The following is a 21,196-nucleotide window of genomic DNA, read 5'->3' as shown; positions in this document are numbered from 1 at the left end:
GAAAGCCACATCCCCTCAAGAAGAGACATTCATTTCACAGTCAAGGACATGTCCAATCAGAAGTCAGTAAAAGAATTTGGCCCTCATGATGTTTGCCTTTTTAAGAAGCACCATATTCCTATTTGTTACACTAAGAAGACACTTGTTAAAAGAGGATATATGGAAAAACTTGTTGATTTCCTTGAAAATGCTTATTGTTGAGAAGAATTTAGAAATTGGGTACCCATGAGGCAGGAAAGTGAAAACTTATATCCTGACAACACTAGCTCAGCCCGTCCACAGCTTGTGTGGACGCATTTGGTACAAGATGACTCACACTCAGAAGAAACTTCTTCTTTTTATTTTTTTGGACTTTTTAGGGCAACACCTGGGGCATACAGAGGTTTCCAGGCTAGGGGTTGAATTGAAGCTGTAGCTGCCGACTTACGCCACAGGCACAGCAATGCCAGATCCGAGCCGTGTCTGCGACCTACACCACAGCTCACAGCAACCCAATGAGCAAGGCCAAGAATCAAATTTGCTTCCTCATGGATGCTAGTCAGATCTGTTTCCACTGAGCTGCAATGGGAACTCCAGAAGAAACTTCTTCACCAAACTGACATATTTGAATTGCATTTGCCCCACGGAATGCCAATCTTTTAACCCTCCTATGCTTATAACTAAGATGGCCAGGAAATCTGGACACAGCAGAAACTGAGCAGCAAATTAAGGCAAAGCAATGGGTTCTACCTACTTTTAATAACACATTTGCCTTCTTTGAAAGAGCCCAGAATGGTTTCTTTTCTTTTTTTTTTTAATGTGGTAAGTTTGTATTTCACTTTTCAGTAAACTACAAAAAAAGCCTAATACACAGCACAAATGAACCTTTCCACAGAAAAGAAAATCATGGACTTGGAGAATAGACTTGTGGTTGCCCGGGGGCAGGAGCGGGGAGGGAGTGGGATGGATTGAGAGCTTGGGGTTAACGGATGCAAACTATTGCTTTTGGAATGGATTAACAGATTCTGCAGTGTAGCACTGAGAACTATGTCTAGTTACATATGACAGAGCATGATAATGCCAGAATCATTTCTGATTGTTCCTGAGCTCAAGTTGCAGCTCATTCCTATACTTCAAGTCCCTTCCTTCACTGCCACAAAAGCTAACATTTATTCTGTTTTGCACCTAGTTGAAAAGTTAGCAATGTTTGTTTCTCTGAGAAGTAGTTACATGAGAGATGTTTTCTTCCAGCTCCTCCACCCTCTCCAAAGCTGCATTCTTGGTTTCAGCATCTTCCAGCAGAGCACCCACATCAAACACGTTGTCCAGGTAAGCCTGAATCTGGACCTGCAGCTTGTCACTCTCAGTGTGCTTCAGCTTCTAAAAATCAAAACATAAGAGACGGTGCTGTTAGCATAGCTGTAGAAACAGAACACAATTACCCAACAGCCTATGTATTTTTGTTTGTTCCTTCCAAGAGAGGGTTTTATATCTCATCCTCCTTAAGAGAGCTCTAGAGTAACCACCTATGAGAGTACCATCAGATTACTTTCTGATATCCCAAATATACACACATTTCCCCCCAATCCTTCCTGTAGATATACTCCCAGGCAGATATATTCCAACCTAAAACAGTTTTTTTTTGTCTTTTTTGGGGGACCGTACCCACTGCATATGGAGGTTCCCAGACTATGAGTCGAATCGGAGCTATAGCCACTGGCCTATACCACAGTTCACAGCAACACCGGATCCATAACCCACTGAGCAAGGCCAGGGATCAAACCTGCGTCCTCATGGATGCTAGTCAGATTTGTTTGCGCTGAGCCACAACGGGAACTCCCTAAAACACTTCTGATGCAGGTGAAATCAAGACAATAGAAAAATCAAGAGGGAACAGAGTCACGAGCAATATAAAACTTGAGAGTATCTGTGTGGTAGAAGAGATCAGAATGGGTGGTATTTTGCTTGGGTAGTGATGGTAGTTCCATTTGGGGGTGAGGGGTGTGTGGGAGGTGGAGTGGACACTGACAGCGTACATCAGCCTTGGGGGCTTATTTCAGCACTAACTGCTAAAACCTACCCCTCCGTAATTACTTAGCTACGACACTGCCCCAATATGAGCTCAGGCTTCCCCAAACCCAGTCAGGACCCTTTACCCCATTCTAGGGCCAGGCATCTCAAAGGAAGTCAACTAGCTCAAGTCAGTCAGTCAGTCAATCTTTCTTACAAATAATGTTACATCATGGCTTTCCCCTGGGAGCAGATGAATGGCTAGAATATCTGGCACAGGGATGAAGCCAATAAACATTTTCTGAACAAATCAGTGGTGACTTGCGAGGATGAGTTTTTGAAAAGTAACGAACTAGGAGTTTCCATTGTGGCGCAGCAGAAACGAATCTGATTAGGAACCATGAGGTTGTGGATTCAATCCCTGGTCTTGCTCAGTGGGTTAAGGTTCTAGCATCGCAGTGAGCTGTGGTGCAGGTAGCAGACACGGCTCGGATCTGGCGTTGCTATGGCCTAAGTTGGCAGCAACAGCTCCGATTAGACCCCTAGACTGGGAAGGAACATCCATATGTCGCAGGTGAGGCCCTAAAAAGACAAAAGACAAAAGACAAAAAAAAAAAAAAGGAAATTAACGAACCGTTTACGTATTATATGCTCATATTCTTCTTTGAACCATTTCTATCTATTAAAGTTCAGAACCAACAGACCAGGAAGTTAAAGAAATACAAAATTTGGGGGGGAAATCTTAAACTTTTTAAGAGGCATTCTGCTCTACAAATAAATTCTGAGGAGAACAGATTTTCTCCTATGTCTTATCTAGAATTCTCCATCTTAGCCCTCTTGAAGAGAGTATGTTCCATCTCAGTTTATGAGTCAGAACCAAAAAAGATTTCTGAAAAAGGGCAAAGTCTAGAAAAGAAAATGAATGCTTTAACAGGACATTTCACAAGATCCACAATGAAGTAACAGGCACTGATGTTACTACTTGTCATGGTGTCCTGGTCCCTGAAATGAAATGAGCTCTGCGTAGCCATCACAAACCTGAACCCAAAATATCATTTGGGATAATACCCCCCATTTTTATTCAAATACTGCTACTCCGAGCATGTGGAGAAATGGGATAGACAAACCTTGATTTCAAAGCAGGAAAAAGCTTTTGAATCCAACATTCTGTCTAAGATATTGGTGGGTCTTTAAACAGGAGAGCAATTCAGACAAAGCTTTTCAATGGAAATCTATCATGGCTCTACCTGAGCAGAGTCTTTAGACAACATTAGGCCAGTCTACCCTAAGGGCGGCCCAGCTGGTCTGATAAACAAGGCCATGAGTTCAAGAGTAACCAACTCCATGACTCCACTTTGCAATAAATGGAGAGTACAGTCTATGTAATTCCCTGGCTTCACTCAAAGATGGGCAGGTGAACTCTGGAGAGGGAAGTACTTCTATTTTCTTCGTAGCTAGAAACAGCCTTGAAATGAGGTCCACAACTCTCGACCTATCACAAGTGGTCTTTCAAACTCAAGTGGATCATTTTTTTAATAATTATTTTATTGTGACTGATTGATTGATTGATTGTCTTTTTGCCATTTCTAGGGCCGCTCCCATAGCATATGGAGGTTCCCAGGCTAGGGGTCTAATTGGAGCTGTAGCCACTGGCCTACACAGAGCGAGTGGATCATTCTTTTACAAGGAAAAACTGCTCAAGAGTCAAGGGTACATCCTGGGTGCACAAAGCTACTTAAGTCCATTTATGATAATCACATCAACTTTGTTTCTTAGCCAAAGAATTTCAGTGAACTGGCTGAGCACTTCCACAAGGGAGTGAGAGAAAGAGAAACTTCAGACCAACCCAGTCCCAAGGACTCAAAAGTAGAATTTCTAAAGCCACAAACGCTTTAAACAGAATTTAACAGCAACATGAGGAAGCCTCTAGTGTCTGTTTCCTCATTATTATTATTATTATTATTTTTTGATGCTCTAAGCATTTATTCATCACTCCTTGGCAGTCTTGGTTTGACTTTCCCTGACCAGATGGAGTCCCAAGAGTAACCAAGAATGCACGTTGCCCAACAGCCCGGATGAAGGGTGCAGCAAGACTTGACCCAGATGGAGCTCAAAAGCAGAGGAAAGCTGCAGCAAGGCCACAAGAGGTTATCTGACTCCAGGACTAAATGGCTGCTGGCAGAGGACACTGTGTGGTCCCAGGAAGTCTGCAAGAATCCAGCTTTTCTGGCAGATTGCATCACTCAGATTGTTTTTTGTTTTTTTTTTTTTTTAAACTAGCACTATAGCATCTGACTGCCTAGAGCTCTAAGCATTCTTTGGTCATTACGGAAGTGCATCTTTGAGGGTAGGCAATAAGTCAAATCTCATAGTGGAACCAAAGGTTACATCTATACTTACATCCAAGTATTCATCCAGGCCCAACTTGGTAAATTCGTACTGGAGGTGAACTCTGAAATTCATGTCTTCTACTGAATGCACTACAATATTAATAAACTGCATAGAGGCCACCTGAAAAGCAATTGCCAACAGGTTAGATGGGCTCAAAACTTGTTTTCTCAGTTGAATCTTAGGCATGTACTTTGAAATTTCACAATCTAAGCTCATTTACCAATTTCCTTTTCTTTCATTTTGCTGGGACTGTAAAAATATTTTATAACTTTTACAAATTCAAAAGTCGAAGTTCCCCTTGTGGCTCAGAGGACTAAGGACCTAATTTTGTCTCTGTGAGGATGTGGGTTCAATTTCTGGCCTCACTCAGTGGTTTAAGGATCTGGCATTGCTGAAAGCTGTGGCATAGGTCACAGATGCAGCTCAGATCTGGCATTGCCATGGCTGTAGCATAGGCCTAGCCCAGGAACTTCTACACTCTGCAGGTGCGGCTGTTAAAAAAAAAGGGGCAGGGGGGGGGCTAAAAAAAAATCGAAACTTATAGAGGTACCACAATAACATACTACTACTTCACATTCACTAAGATGCTATAATCAAAAAGAAAGACAATAACAAGTGTTGGCAAGGATGTAGACAAACTGGAGCCTCATTCATACTGCCAGTGGGGATATAAAGCAGCCACTCTGAAAAGCTTGACAGTTCCTCAAAATGTTATTCAGAGTCACCATGTGACCCGGCAACCCTACTCCTAGGAAAATATCCAAGAGAAATGGAAACACAGGTCCACAGGAAAATTTGTACACAAATGTTCATAGTATCAAAATAACCAAAAAGTGGGAGGAAAACCCCAATGCACATGAAATGATGGATTAAGAAAGGTGATATATCCATGTAGCGGAATACTGTTCAACAATAAAAATGAATGAAATACTGACACATGCTACAACATGGATGAACTTGAAAACACTAGGCTACATGAAAAAAGTCAGTCACTAAAGGCCACACATATGATGATTCCATTCATGTGAAATATCCAGAATGGGAACATCTGTAGAAATGGACAGTCTAGGACTGGGGATGGGAAAAATGACTGCTAATGGGTACAGAATTCTTGTGTGGGGAGCAGCCAACAAAGTGTTCTTAGACCACAGTGGTGATTGCACAACCCTCCAAATACACTAAAAATGCATCAAACCATACAATTTATTACTATTATTATTTTTTTTTACAGCCACAACTGTGTCATATGGAAGTTCCTGGACTAGGGGTCAAATTAGAGCTGCAGCTGCCGGCCTACACCACAGCCACAGCAACGCTGGATCCAAACTGCATCTGCAACCTACACTGCAGCTTGCAGCAATGTCAGATCCTTAACCCACTAAGAGAGGCCAGGCATCAAACCCCTATCCTCATAGAGACTACACTGGGTCCTTAACCCTCTGAGCCACAATTGGACCTCCTGTACACTTTAGATGTATAGGCTGGAAGGTATGTTAATTACATCTCAGTAAAGGTATTTTTTAAAAAATCTTATTGGCATAGAGAACAAATTATATGTTTTTATAGGCACATCATAGAAAATGTGAAAATTATTACAATGAAGAATATTTAAATCACCTGCAATCACATCACAAAGTAATAACTTCTAAAAACTTCACTGCGGGCCCCAGCATCAGGATAGTAACAGAACTTTTGACCTATCTTTCCATTTTAAATAATCAACCAGTGTCCATTCCATAAAAGCCCTGGATTTGCCAGTTTGTCCCCATAACTGCATCGATGGCTCTGCTCTGCCACAGAGAAAACCAGTCCCCAGTTTAGTAAATATCAGAATAGAGTTTAACATATAGATTTTACTTTCTTTTTTTTTTTGCCTTTTCTAGGGCTGCACCCACGGCATATGGAGGTTCCCAGGCTAGGGATCTAATCAGAGCTGTAGCCGCCGGCCTACACCAGAGCCACAGCAACTCAGGATCCAAGCCATGTCTGCGACCTAAACCACAGCTCACGGCAACACCAGATCCTTAACCCACTGAGCAAGGCCAGGGATTGAACCTGCAACCTCATGGTTCCTAGTCGGATTTGTTAACCACTGAGCCGTGAAGGGAACTCCCTAGATTTCACTTTCAATAGGGACACTTTACAGTGAAAAACTCTCACAGTGCTTTCCCTCTATGGTTACATGGAGACTCTTACAGGAGGTATAATGGTTGAGGGACTCAGAGTCACATTTATTCTGAAAACTGCCTCAGTCTTCCTCTCCCCCCCCCCAACCTTTATCTTTATTTTATTTTATTTTATTTTATTTTTTTGGTCTTTTTAGGGTCACACCGGAAGCATATGGAAGTTCCCAGGCTAGGGGTTGAATCGGAGCTACAGCCATCAGCCTACCCCACAGCCACCGCAATGTAGGATTTGAGCCACATCTGCACCCTACACCATAGCTCACCACAGCACTGGATCCTTAACCCATTGTGCTCGGCCAGGGATCGAACCCACATCCTCATTGATACTAGTCAGGTTTGTTAACCGCTGAGCTACAGGAGGGCCTCCCACACTTTAGATTCCTCTCTGAGTAAATGTTATACACTGGGTATCTCTGGAGGATGTATAAACTCTCTAGGTTACATGGGGACTCTACTGCAAGTTACTCAAAATGACCTCAGGTGCTGTGATTAAATGAGTTAAAAAAGACTATGTCACTTTTTTGTTTCTTTTGCCCACAAAAAAGATATATACAAAGGTCCTGTGCCACATTCAAAGACTTTATATTATGTTTTACAAAGGAATATATTGTTTGGGAGGTTGTGCAGCTTAAGTGCATTCCCAAGACAGTTTATGAAAAGCCTCATTTTCTGGAAAAAAAAAAAAAAGTTGGATTCTGGCATCTTTCCATTTCTCTTCTGAAAGCAGGTCTAAATGATCTGTTGAGTTTTTTAATATGCCTACAAGGCAACTATTTTCTGGATGGCACATGAATTGAGCATATACCCATATACCAGCAGCCCCTAAATAAGGTCCCCAATGCATTTGAATAAATGAACTGACAGGAAACATGCTGTCATTTGTCAACAGTATAGGTGTTCAAAAGGGCTTAACAACATGGTATGTTCAGTAGAAACTCAAATGGCAGAGAGATCTGGTATGACAAACAAGTGAAGGGGGCTATGTGTAACACAATAGGGAATAGTGTGGAATGTGACAAACTGGAAAGGATATCTTCGGACTTAAGCAATAGGGACTACACAGCACCAGCTGCTGATACTCTGTAAGAAGAGGAGCCTAGCAGAGTTCCCTGGTGGCCTAGTGGGTTAAGGATCCGGCATTGTCACTGATGTGGCTCAGGTTTGATCTCAGGCCAGGAACTCAGGAATTTCTGTATGCTGTGGGCCAGGCCAAAAAAAAAAGAAGTAAATAAGTAGAACCTAGCATTACCAGACTTTTTCTTTTTCTTTTTTTTTTTTGCTTTTTAGGGCCATACCCACGGCATATGTGACCTACGTCACAACTCTGGGCAATGGGCCAGATCCTTAACCCACTGAGCAAGGCCAAGGATTGGACCCGCAACCTCATGGTTCCTAGTCGGGTTTGTTTCCACTGCACCATGAGGGGAACTCCAAATATTTTTAAGAAAATCAGAAATCTGTATTATTAGGTACAATTTCCAATTTCCAAATACTTTTTTCTTTTTTGGCCACCTCATGGCATATGGAGTTCCCTTACCAAGGATCAGATCCAAGCTGCAAATCCTTAACCCATTGTGATGGGCTAGGGATTGAACCTGCGTCCTAGCACTCCAGAGACACTGCTGATCCTGTTGCACCACTGAGGGAACTCCTCCAAATTTTTAAATGAAAGGACATCACTGTCAGCCTAAACTCACAAGCCTGTATATTGGCTTCAGCCTGGGAGCCTCCACTTTGCAACCTCAGCTCTAAAGGAACAAGTAAGTTCCCCCTACGAAGGCAGAGGAAAGAACCTGGTCAAATGAGCCAGAGCACAACTTCTTTACCTATTTGTCACCAGAGCAAATGTTTCAAAATAACAAGAATTAAAAAGGCAAGGTAAAAGTACTCCTTGTTTCAAATTTATTTTTTTACCTTTTTAAAAAGCATGTATACATACGCTTTATGGAAGAGAAAAGCTCTGTAAGAGATTTCAACCAATACAGATTTCAGAAGAGGCGGAGACCAGGATGTAGGTAAAATTTGAGGACCCAGAAAATATTTTTCATATAAAAGGGTCAGTAATCTACAAAGCTATGTTCCATTGTTTTATAGTCACTGAAGGCTTTAGAAGACTTGACAATGGAAGAACTGAATGGGATATCTGCTCCAGGATAGCAGTGACCTGGGAAATTAAGCCCAAGTACACCTGGGTTCAGAAGTTCCCAAGTCAACTGGAATGGGTCAAAGAATGCAGATCTGGCTACACTCCAGGGTAATCTGGCTCTGGAGATTCTCTATAGTAGATTCCATCTACAGTCTAGGGTTAAGATTTAGGTACATGAATTCAGAAGTGCTCAAACTCTTTGCTTTTTGTACTCGAAGAAGACGGTCTTGCTGCTGAACCACATGTCTTTACCCTGCTAAGGAGACCTCCAGTATTACCCAGGCTTACTAGAGCAGGAAATCAAGGGAGAAAAAAAAGTCACTGCTGTGTATTCACTCAGTCAATTCTACAAACCAAAGCACTTTAGTCTTTGAGGATACAGTCTGAGGAAGGCCACTGGCGGAGGTGTGCAAAAGGCAAAATGGTCAACACTCTGGGTTTCTACTTTAATGATTCTCATGCAGCACTACTGACAGCTAAAGCTGGCTATCACAGCCACCTGTGCTGGGTGAGCTTCCTTTTCCCAAATGCATGACTTTATTCCACTCCTACCTCCCCCTCTTTTTTTGTGCATAAATACAGTTTACCCTTGAACAACATAGATTTTGAACTGGGCAGGTCCACTCACACTTGAATTTTTTTCTTTTTCCTTTTTTTAGGGCTACACCTGCGGCATATGGAAGTTCCAAGGCTAGGGGTCGAATCAGAGCTGCAGCTGCTGGCCTATGCCACAGCCACAGCCACACCAGATCCTTAACCCACTGAGCGAGGCCAGGGATCGAACCCGCATCCTCACAGACACTATGTTGGGTTCTTAACCAGCTGAGCCACAATGGGAACTCCTTGAATTTTTTTCAACAGTAAATTCTACACAATCCACTGTCAGCTGAATCTGTGGATAACTAGAGAGTCAACTCTAAGCTAATAGGAGGTTTCCACCGTGGGGTGGGTTGGTGCTCTCCACCCCTTGCAATGTTCAAAATAGTACAAAAGTACTATAATCAATACCTGTGGCCTTTACTATAGTATGTATGCAAAGAACAAACTACAAATAAATGCCATAAAGGTAAAATACAGTGTAAGTTGGCCAGTCTAGATTGGATCTATAGCATATTATACTCAATTCCCTATCCTTTGTAACAAATGCATACATATGTATCTGTAGTATATAAATACACATGGATTTAGGAAATAACTGCTAAAACTGAGTTTACTTTATTGAATGTAGTACTGAAATAACTCACCATAAAATCTATGTTATTGTCCTCATTCCTGAAATGTTCCATCAACTTCTCAAAGCGTTGTTTTTCTCCACAAACCTGAAACACACATTATCATTGTGCATGTGAAATTCCAAACACAAGCACTCCAAAATTAGAAGCAGAAATTTCAGCGTTAACAATATTTCCAGAACATCTATTTTTTCCCCTCTCACACACTCTCTCCCTCCTCTCTTACTTCCCTTCTAAACTAGTTAATGCACACATAGCAATGTGAGCCAGGACCAAAGCAGACCCCAGATTTCTCTTACATGTTCTCTTGATATTTTGAAATCCATACCAAATGTGCTCTTCTTTCACTGGTTGGTTATCTTTGTTTGTCCCACCAATCCTTTTATCTGGGATTCAGAAGCCCAGAATATTGCTTATGGTTTAAAAAAAAAGTGACCACTTTTCCTTTTTACAAAAGTACTTTTGAAACAGACATGCTAAAAGATTTTAATGATTTTGTATTTAAATTTCCTGAGAAGCGATTCAAAATGTTCACATCATGTCTGACCGAATCAAATAATTTTAAGCATAAACTGCAACACAAAAACTTTAGGAAGCTAGTAATTCATTCAAGGTGAACATAGAAATCTGCAGTAATTTGTGAAGTAGTACTCCAGAGGACTGAAAGACACACATTCAGCTCCAATTCATGCTTTCGCTGAACAGGTAAAATAAGCAGATATAATACTGTGAACTCCAAGGCCCCAAAGTATTCTTTCTGTATACACATCGAATTAAAGACAAGACATTAAAAACACAGAATCAAAGAAAGATTTGAACCAAAAAAAAAAACCCCTGTCTGGATACTTACGCTCTAAATCAAAGGATGAACTTTAATTCTTTCAGCGTCCCTGTCTACCTTTTTGGGAGAAAAGTCCTAAACCCACTGGTTTATCCATTCCACCTTCACAAAATATTGACCCGAACACCCCGGGGCTACTTGTTGTGTTGGTAAAATACAGTCTCTGGTCTTAAGATTTTGGGAATTTAATCCAGGTTTCAACATGTTTAACTAAATGTTCTGATTCCCTTTGTGATCTTAGGAATACACAGGCTAACCCTAAATCCTAAAGATTTCTCCTAAAATGATATTCAAAATGCTATAATGCAGTCATTTAATTCTGCCATTTTAAATTCCATGTGGGACTTCCCACTGTGGCTCAGCAGTAATGAACCTGACTAGTAACCATGAGGATGTAGGTTCGATCTCTGGCCTTGCTCAGTGCATTAAGGATCTGGCATTGCTGTGAGCTGTGGTGTAGGTTGCAGATGCCCATAGGTTGGCAGCTGTAGCTCTGATTTGACCCCTAGCCTGAAAGCTTCCATATGCTGGGAGTGTGGCTGTAAAAAAAAAAAAAAAATTTCCCTATGTGTATGTACATACAACACACAAATATATTTTGGTGAAGAGAATGTCCAATAAAGGCAGAATTTTATTTTATTTTTCACTATTCTATCCTCAGCATCTAGAATAATTCTTCCTTAGCATACTGTAAATCCTCAGTATTTGTCAAATGCACTGAATAGAGAAGATAAATAAGAAATTACGTTAAAATATCCTTAACAGAAGGGGTGCATGACTTACTACCACTCCCCACGATGTTTTAGAGTAAAACAAAATCATCAAGACCACTGCGGACAGGGACTAGAGTAAATCTTTAGTGGCAGTTTCCCAAGTGCTGAGAAAATTAAGATGAGCAACCTTCCAGATTCAGACCACAGTTTACTCTATTCTGATGACAACTCCCCATTTTCCTATACCCGTCTTAACAAAAGAGAATTAGAGAAGACAGAGGAACAGTACATGGGCCCAGTCTGGAGGTTAAGGGAAGGAGGCTTCAGAAGGGAGAGTTTAAAGAAAAGCCTTTAAGGAGTTCCTGCTATGGAACAGTGGGTTAAAGAACCTGACTGCAGCAGCTTGGGTCGCTGTGGAGGCACAGGTCTGGTGCACTGGGTTAGAGGATGCGGCACTGCTGCAGCTGCAGCTCAGATTCGGTCCCTGGCCTGGAAACTTTCATGTGCCATCATTGCAGCCATTAAAATAGAGCTTTCGAAAAATGTGTGTCAGACCCCATCCTATAGAGCCTGATTCAGGAGGCCCAGTTGGGGCGAGGAGTGACATGGTTGCATACAATTTGAAAAGCACTATGGCCTATTTCAATGCCCTGCAAAGACTAAGAACCAGAGATTTAAAGGATGCCATGTTCTGCCCCTGGCCCCCATCAGTCCCTCTAGAGAATATGCTGCAAGTTCCTGCAAACAATGGCTTGGTGAATGGGGTGTGCCAGGGCAGGACCAGCTCCTTAGACCACGACTTCACTCACACCTTGAGCCCAAAGGCACAAGTCTCCCTAGACTGCCAAAAAGAAAGGAAGGAAGGGAGGAAGAGAGGGAGGGGAAAAGCCCAAAGAGTGAATACTCCCAAGGCTTGGTATAGAAAGGGTCCGTTTTCTTGAAGAGAAACCTCAATATAACAACTTGTTTCCCATCAGGACAGTTGACTTCAATCTGTTTTGAGAGGCAGGCAGGGACAAAAGAAAGGAAGAGAAGTGGTTCTGGACCTGAGGATAGCTACTAGCTTTTCTGAGAAGCAGGCTGTGATGAATGTTCTGTTGAGTGGCTAGGCATTCACTGAGCTAGAAGAGGCGGTAGCCACCGTGAACAGAGATAATGAACACAATTCCTAGGAGGGCAAAACCTTGCAAACCAAAGAATGTCAGGAATCCGCAAAGTACCTTGAGGAATCTGGTGCCCTCAGTTTATGAATGAGACTGACACCCAGACGGCACAAATAACTCTGACTCGATGCAACGTTAATGCAGAGGCTAGAATCAGGTCCCCAACTGCCAGCCTTGTTCCTTCTCCCACAGAGCCCAGAATGCTCATTTAAGACAATAGCGAAGGCATTCCAGAATTAGCTAAGACACCAACAGAGATGAAAAATGCTATTATGAAAAGCCGTAATCATCCCATCGGGCAAGCACTTGATGTCTGTGCACTACAATCTCCCACGGAACTTCTAAAAATGGATGATTCCTAGAGTCAAAATCAGTACTGACTGAATGAGAGTCTCCACAGATAGAACCAGGAATTCATGTTTTTAAAAAGTACTCATAATTGTTGGACCAACATTTGGGAACCAGTGGCATATATGTCATTAGACTAGCTGATTAAATCCTCAGACTTTCTGACTACGAACTGTAAACTGGATAGCTACATCATTAACTCTACAACTCATTCAACTTCCAATTAACTACTCAAAAAACCAACACAGTTACTGTAACTGGGTATCATAGGAATGTGGCAGGTAATGGCTCAGTGTTCCTGCATAGGTACCATTAATTATAAGCTAACTCCCAAAATAATTAGGTATTGTGTCCAGGACATTAAAGAAAATAGATTTTATATGGCTTGAGGAAAGCATATGCAGACAGCAAGAAAGCTACTCAGATTATTAATAAAAAGAGATGGCATCAAATACAGAATAAGTAATATTTGATTAATTTCAAGCTGAATAAAGATCCCCAGAGTCAGTATACTAAGAGTCCTGATAGATAAGAGTGAAAAAGACATTAAGAGAAGCCCTGGATATATGTCTTTCTTTAGAAATCCCTCTTTTTAAAAAATTTTTTTAAAGTTTTTGCTTTTTAGGGCCTCACTTGCAGCATATGAAGGTTCCCAGGCTAGGGGTTGAATCAGAGCTGCAGCTGCCAGTCTACACCACAGCAACTGAGGATCTGAGCCGAGTCTGCGACCTTCACCACAGCTCGTGGCAATGCCAGATCTTTAATTCACTGAGTGAGGCCGGGGATCAAACCTGCGTCCTCATGGTTACTAGCCGGGTTTGTTGCCTCTGAGCCACAACAGTAACTCCTAGAAATCTCTCATCCTGTCAACAGTCAAATCCATGCTGAGAATATCTGCATTATAAAACAGAGTATTCAATACCTTTAATCTTTAAAAATAGACTTAAATGTCTTCCAATTTACAGCACCTATGAACTTGGTGACAATGATCCAAATGCATAAAACACCACAGATGCCAGGCTGGGGAAACCTTGAAAGACTGACCATGCTCCTCATCCACTGTAAGAACTAGTAAGAGCCCCTCCGGTCAGCTCCACCAAGACCCTCTCTGGAAAGATTTGGACAGACAGCTCTGCCATCAATCTCAACTAATGAATTCAGGGTGGTACTTTCTGACACTGCTGCATAGGAACAGCATGGATCCCGAGGCTCCCTTCATTTCTGCTGGGAAAAAAAAGGAAGCGTGCAAGCCAGACTCACATTTGTTTCCATATTACTTGAGCAATCATTAAACCAGTGTATACTACAATCCCACAGGAAATGGTAAGATATGTTTGGGGAAGGCTGGTCTCATCCCACATCAAAGGAAGGTTGTCTCAATTCATACAGCTCACATCTGGACCACCTCCACACGCTTGGTTCAAATGAAATCATCATGGTAAATGCCTCTTCTGTCCTTTGAAACTGGCCTCGTTGAGAAAACTGATGAGGATGAAAGGAACAAGACACTGAATCTACCCAACGGCCTTCGTGGGGATGTTCTCAAGGGGCTCCATCGAAACATATAGGAGGGCCAGGCACATGTTTGCATGTATATATTACTGCACATTCTAACCTGCTTCACACAACTTCCATCTGCCAACAAAGTCCAGACGATATACGAAAACTTTCAAGTAAAACATCTGTACTATCGCAACTGAAATCTGTTATTTCTTGACTTTTCTATAGTCACTGGCATTTCTCATTCTCCCATTAGCTTTGACATTGATATCCTCTATCAAAAACAAAAGGCCTTTGAAGCAGGTAGGGTAGGGAGTGAATTAGAGAGAAACAGTCGTAGGCAGGCTGAACAGAGACTAGAGAGGCACCTGATCCATCAGGAACTAGCCTTCCACTGCTGGCAGCCAGGACTATCAAAAGTAAGCCAACTAGGGAGAAAAAAAGCACATGTTCTGGAAAAGCATATACTCTACCCGTAAACTTAAGACGTATCTTCATATATAAATCATTTATAAATCAGTCTCATGTGAATAAATTCATTGACCCTGATTAATACTGTGTAAAGTGAAAACACTCAGGCTAGGGAGTTCCCATTATTGCTCACCGGGTTAAGAACCAGATGTAGCATCCATGAGTGTGTGGGTTCGATCCCTGGCCTCACTCAGTGGGTTAAGGATCTGGTGTTGCTGTGGCTGTGGCATAAGCCTGCAGCTGCAGCTCCAATTCGACCCCTAGCCTGGGAACTTCCATGCTGCAGGTGTGGCCATAGAAAGATAAAAACAAAAAAACACACTCAGGCTGGGATTGATCCTGTACCACAGACTTGTCTGTGAACACAGGCACCCATCCACCCATCCCTGTGGGGTCCTGCCTAACACATCCAGTCCTGTGCACTTTTAAGCTCTAACACTGGTGGGGATGATGAGATTAGGAGGGCAGAAATGGGTCAATGTGGCATATTCAAAAGAGGGACATAAAACCTAGGTTATAAGTCACAGCCCCACCACCACTTTGCTGTGAGCTTGGGCAATTCAGTAAACCTCCCTGGAATTTGGTTCTCATATCCATTGATTTGAGAGTCTTAGATTATACTGTTGGTTTTACAAACCCTTTTCTAGAAAGCCAAAAGAGTTACAGAGGAAAGCTTGGGATGATTCAAACATGGGCGGGGAGCACCAGGGCTGGGGGCCCTGGGGGGAAAAGGAAAAGCACAAATAAGGTCTTGAGACCTCTATCTTCATTTATCCAACTCTGCTTTATTATATCAAGTCACCTGGTAAGATTTCTGGGCGGGGGGGGGGGGGGAGTTTCATTGAAAGATTTCATTGCTAATAAAAGTTAGAAAAAAAAAATTCTCTCACTCAATATCTTGAAGCTCTCAAATTCTAACCTAGGCATGGTAATATAAAGTGATATTCCCAAACTGACTGGCCTGGAAGCTCTGCACAAACCAAACTAAGCGAGAAGCACTAGGCTCTGCAGGCCCTGAGCACCCAGCTGAAGGCCAAAGCACTATCTCAAGGTATCTGGCTCACTCCACTGGTAAAGCGGATAAACCCTGCCCTGCCCAGATCAAATGGGCCACACCCAAGGCAAGCAAGATGCATTTGCATTTTCACTGCAAGGGGAGCTGAAGCAAAAGGGTAGCTCCTGCCAAAAAACAACTCAATCCTATTCTCCAACATCTGGGAAAAACATTTCCCAACAGTGTCCCAAACCATTTGGATAAACTGGGGGTCCTAGTTGCAAAACAAGCAGTGGTTTAAAGCGCTCTAAGGGTGGGGAGAGTTTAGGGAATGATTTCCCGAAAGGCTAAGAGCAGAAAAAAGGTGGTTTTACAAAAGCCCTGTAATAAAGAGTGTTATCTTGCTCGCCAGATGTTGAAATGAACCACCACCTCTCAGTCCTCATCAAGGTCAGTGACTGTCTTTGGCTTCCCCCAGCAACAGCTCCCAGGGCACTACACAAAGTCTGCAGCCAGACTGAGGTCTGACTTATGAGGTGGCTATAAAGCATGCTTCTGGGTTAGTTATATAAAAATTAAAGGCCCCTTGCTTAAGTGTTTCCTTCTTGCCCCGTTGCCTGGCGCCTGCCTCAATACTTTCTTTTTCTTTTCTTACAATGGGCCCCTGTGATCCACAGGGCTCCCTGCAGGAAGGCACTGTTTTAAAGGCACCATCTATTATGACTGCTTAGATTCCCCTTCTCAGGGTCTGTCCGGGAACAAAAGTTCCGTTTTCTTTTCAGGGCTCCATGAAGTAAACAGTTATTGCATCGTTAGTCCTAGGTGAAAGCATCTTTTACCTTCCATCCAGAGTACCAGCAATCTAAAGATTACTGACACCATGATGGCTCAACAAAACCACTTTTCTCAGGTTGTTCTGTGATTGTGGGTGTCTACTATCTACTCCCACCCCCGACCATGGGTGACCAGACATTCCAAACACAGCCACCAAATGGCTGTTGTGACAGAGACTGACTATTCCAACCTGTTGCTGGCTCTTTCGTCTCTTTGGAATTTAAATACAGAAATATTCATCAGATGGAAGCATTCTGAAATGAAACAACCTGATCTCACTCTACTGAAACAAAAACTAAACAACTGAGCAGGCTACAATTGGTCCAGCCCCCTCTCCTTCTAAATTCATAAAACAGTTATATCCATCTTGGACTCGCAGACATCTGATCAGGAACCAGAGGCTTCATCCACATAATGTTAAGCACCCCTATGAAAGCTTCAGTTGCTTTTCCAGATGTTTCCAAATATCCAGATGTTTGGCACAAGGCACAAAAAGCATCCAGATGACTGTTTTACTTTCTATGCATATATTTTGTTGTACTGAATAAAGAATCCTGACATAGACGCAAAGGGCTAGTAAAATCCCTAGAGGATGACTTGTTGACATACCACACCTTAAATGAGAAATGCATTTTTATCACTCCCCTAAAAAAAGATGACCTTCATTAAATTCTAGAGAGTAAGGCTCCACAATACAATTCCTCATCAATGACATCTTTCATAAATAGTCCTAATGTCCAGCTTGAATCTCTGGCTTCAATGCAAGACTCAAATCTCTTAGTCATCAGTAAGGATACATACAGATCTTTCAAGGCTTCTAGCGCTACAGCAAGATCACAGTACTTTCAAGTTCTTTAAAACATCTGATCTTTAAATGGGATGTAAGCCTTTGGTCATCTCTGGGACAACTTGCCAGCTGGATCCCTTGACAGTAGAAGAAAGCCTAACACTATCCTATATTCCATTCATTTTTCCTCTCAACTCTGTCCTTTGAACACAAACCCAATTTGCTCAAGCAAGGAAAGGGTGGGGACACAATGACACATTTCTAGTGACCATCACGCGTTCACTAAACCATGGCAACAGCACATGGCAGGAGCTGTGTAAATCCTGCAGCATTATGACCACAGACCTCTGGACCTGCTCTAGAGGCAGACGTCAACCCATGCTCTCCTCCTGCATGAATCACAACAAATGAAATTAAGTCAAACAAAGATGTGCTAAGACTTCAGAGCCCTTAAAGACAAGGACTCTTTGTTTGCTAGATCAAAGACCTCAGACCACAAATAGGCAAACGCCTAAGGTTTGTCCGCTGCTCCCTTCTAACTCTCATTTCATATTTCTTCTACTTTCTTCAGTGCTCTGCCCCAATTCCAGGCCTTCCTCAGGAGGACTCAGCTCTCAGTTCCTGTAACCACTTCCACCCCATCCAGGATGACAGCAGACAAGAGACTTGGGCAGCAGGTCTTAAAGTGGGGTCTTCTAAAACTGTGAGGGGTCTGGGTGGTGCAAAAGGAACAGTCAGTAGGTGAATAAAACTACTGGTGCCTTAACACAAATCAAGGCAATGACACCCAATTATACTAGTAGTCATTGTATTTATCACAGCCAGGCTGTCTCTGTTGTTTTCTAAAGGCCAGTTTCACTTAATATTCTTGATAATGCAAGTAAAAGTATTAACTTCATTAAACTGCCACCCCTGGATACACACCTTTTAATATTCTATATGAGAAAATGAGAAGCCTGCATAGAGCACTCTTATTGCATATTAACATATGGTTGTTTTGAGGGAAAGCATTTCTGTAATTACTCTAGCTGTAAGCTGAACTAGCCACTTTTTCCTTTTTGAGAGACTGACAAACTAGTTATTTAGACTCATGTACTTGGAAGTTATTTTCTTGAAAATCAATGAAATGAGCCTTTTACTTCAAAGACAACAACTGATAATATTTGTTTAAAAACTGAGCCTTCAAGTAAAAATGAGAACTTTGGAAAATTTGTATCCACCATGAGCTTGACAGCTTTCCAACATTTAAAGACTTTTCTGGTAAGAGTGGTGGTAATAGTAACGAACATTGATTTTTAAAAATACTGCATTATGAAGTATATCAATATTTTGAGGATCTGAACAATTCAGTGAATTGATATTTTCCCAAGTGACCACTGTATACTGTTACAAAATTATGCATACGTTCAACAAAGTGCAAGATAAGTTAGTAAGTTTTAATGTGAGAGTGCAAGAAGTTCATTATTATTGCTTCAGATTCTACTTTGCAACTAACCTTTAAGAAACTACTACTTATGCAGTGTTTGTATAGTACAGTATCAAAAAAGAATATAATTTGAAAATGCTGTTTACAATACTTCCTTCTCAGAGCTCCTATTGTGGCTCAGAATAAACGAATCTGACTAGTAATCATGAGAATGCAGGTTCAATCCCTGGCCTCGCTCAGTGTCTTAAGGATCCATTGTTGCTGTGAGCTGTAGGTTGTAGGTGCAGCTTGGGTCTGGCATTGCTGTGGCTGTGGTATAGGCTGGCAGCTACAGCTCTGATTCAACCCTTAGCCTGGGAACCTTCACATGCCATGGGTGTGTCCCTAAAAAGACAAAAGATAAATAAAAAATAAAAATAAAATAAAATACTTCCTTCTCCATCTGCGTATTTTCATGGTGCTGGATTTTGTTTAACTACTTCAACCAAAACAACACAAGCAATTGAACACAGAAGCAGATACGAGAATGAAGCTACCTTTTATTAAGCCACACTTTAAAAGAGGTATAAAAGTGTAAAATAATGCCACTGTTACAAACTGAATTATGTCTCTACAAAATTCATCTTAAAGCTCTAACCCTCAATTCAACTCCATTTGGTAACAGGACCTTTAGCAGATAAATAAGGTTAAATAAAGTCCTAACAGTGGACCCTAATCCAATGGACCAGCCAAGAACAAACACCCAAGGAACCAAAAGATGATTTTACCAATGCACCAAACATGCCCTTGATACCTACCACATAGAATACATTCTTCCCTGGCTTTACACCTATTTCTGGAAAATACTTCAACATGGAAAATTCAGTGTTATTCTTAGTGGTGTACCAGTGAATCTGGGTTACCACCTGTGTTGCTGGCATGCTTACTGGTGGGGAAGGAACCCTCATTTTCCATGGCCAAGACCAAACTACTGAAACAAGAGAGAACTATAGCTCATGCTACTGTGACTGGCCATTTCCACTCTGCAGTGATTCAGAGCTCTGGGGAAACTCTGTCAGAGACTCCACTTGATGAGGAAAGGGGACTGACAGTGATTGTTGGAACATAATCAGGAACTGCTGAGCCATTTCTTCTACTGCATGTGTTTCAGTCAATTGTTGTGAATGAAAACTGAGTCTGACTATATAGTCTTGGCAGATCGATACACAGAATGAAAGAGTTGGGCGGGAATCACAAGCACCACTGTGGTGAAAGGAATAAAAACTGGCTGTGGACCTACAGTGAACAGGAACCAAAGAGCTTCAACACTGACTCAAAAGCCCAGCCTTTCAAACACTGCTCAAGCCAGGATGCTTTCAGAGACTGGATCCTACTAGAGTCAGGCACCCACAGAGTGCCCAGCACAGGCAGCTCACTTGCTGGTTAGGGAAGCAGCAAGCTCCTGGAAGACACTGCAGACTTTTATTTTTTTGGTCTTTTTAGGGTCATACCTGTAGCATATGGAGGTTCCCAGGCTAGAGGTCAAATTGGAGCTGCAGCTGCCAGCCTATACCACAGCAAGGTGGGATCAGAGCCACATCTGTGACCTACACCACACCTCACGACAACACCAGATCCTTAACTCACTGAGCAGGGCCAGGGATTGAACCCGCATCCTCATGGATAGTAGTTGGGTTTGCAACCAGCTGAGTCACAACAGGAACTCCCACACGCAGACTTCTTAAGTGCCATCCCAATAGTGATAAAAGTGAACTAGGGACTAAAATCACAATGGAGTCTAAAACCACAGTGATCTATTTCTGTCTTAAGCTTGTTACTATCTTACCAACTGGCCTTGGACACATTACTTTTTTTTTTTTTAATTGCCCCCCCCCCCGCCCCCAAGGCATATGGAAATATCTGGGCCAGGTGTCAAATTGGAGCTGTATGTAGCTGCCAGCTTACACCACAGCCATGGCAACACCGACCTGAGCCACATCTGCAGCCTATGCCACAGCTTGAGGCAATGCCAGATCCTTAACCCACTGAGCAGGACTAGGGATTGAACCTGCATCCTCACAAAGACTACATGGGGTCCTGAACCCACTGAGCTACAATGGGAACTTCCTGGACACATTACTTTTCGTTCCTGTTCATAAATTTTTGTATCTATCATTTTATTATCTAGGTACCTCG

General features: G+C 42.1%; 1 protein-coding gene across 6 annotated transcripts in view; it reads right to left on the bottom strand.

Moving 5' to 3' along the window:
• The window catches only part of FMNL2 (formin like 2), a 332,804-nt gene that overhangs the window by 31,344 nt on the left and 280,264 nt on the right, over nt 1–21,196 (bottom strand). For all 6 annotated transcript variants that reach the window (XM_047772630.1, XM_047772627.1, XM_047772632.1 and 3 more), the window contains 3 exons: nt 9,957–10,031; nt 4,390–4,500; nt 1,210–1,359 (listed from right to left, as the gene is read on the bottom strand). In XM_047772630.1, coding sequence (XP_047628586.1) covers nt 1,210–1,359; nt 4,390–4,500; nt 9,957–10,031 — 336 coding nt within the window. The remainder of the gene's footprint in view (nt 1–1,209; nt 1,360–4,389; nt 4,501–9,956; nt 10,032–21,196) is intronic.

The sequence above is a fragment of the Phacochoerus africanus genome, chromosome 3, assembly GCF_016906955.1.
Source record: "Phacochoerus africanus isolate WHEZ1 chromosome 3, ROS_Pafr_v1, whole genome shotgun sequence".
In the NCBI taxonomy this organism is placed as follows: Eukaryota; Metazoa; Chordata; class Mammalia; order Artiodactyla; family Suidae; genus Phacochoerus; species Phacochoerus africanus.
Note: the sequence above shows the minus strand (reverse complement) of the source record. Positions and strands in the feature narration are given on the sequence as shown.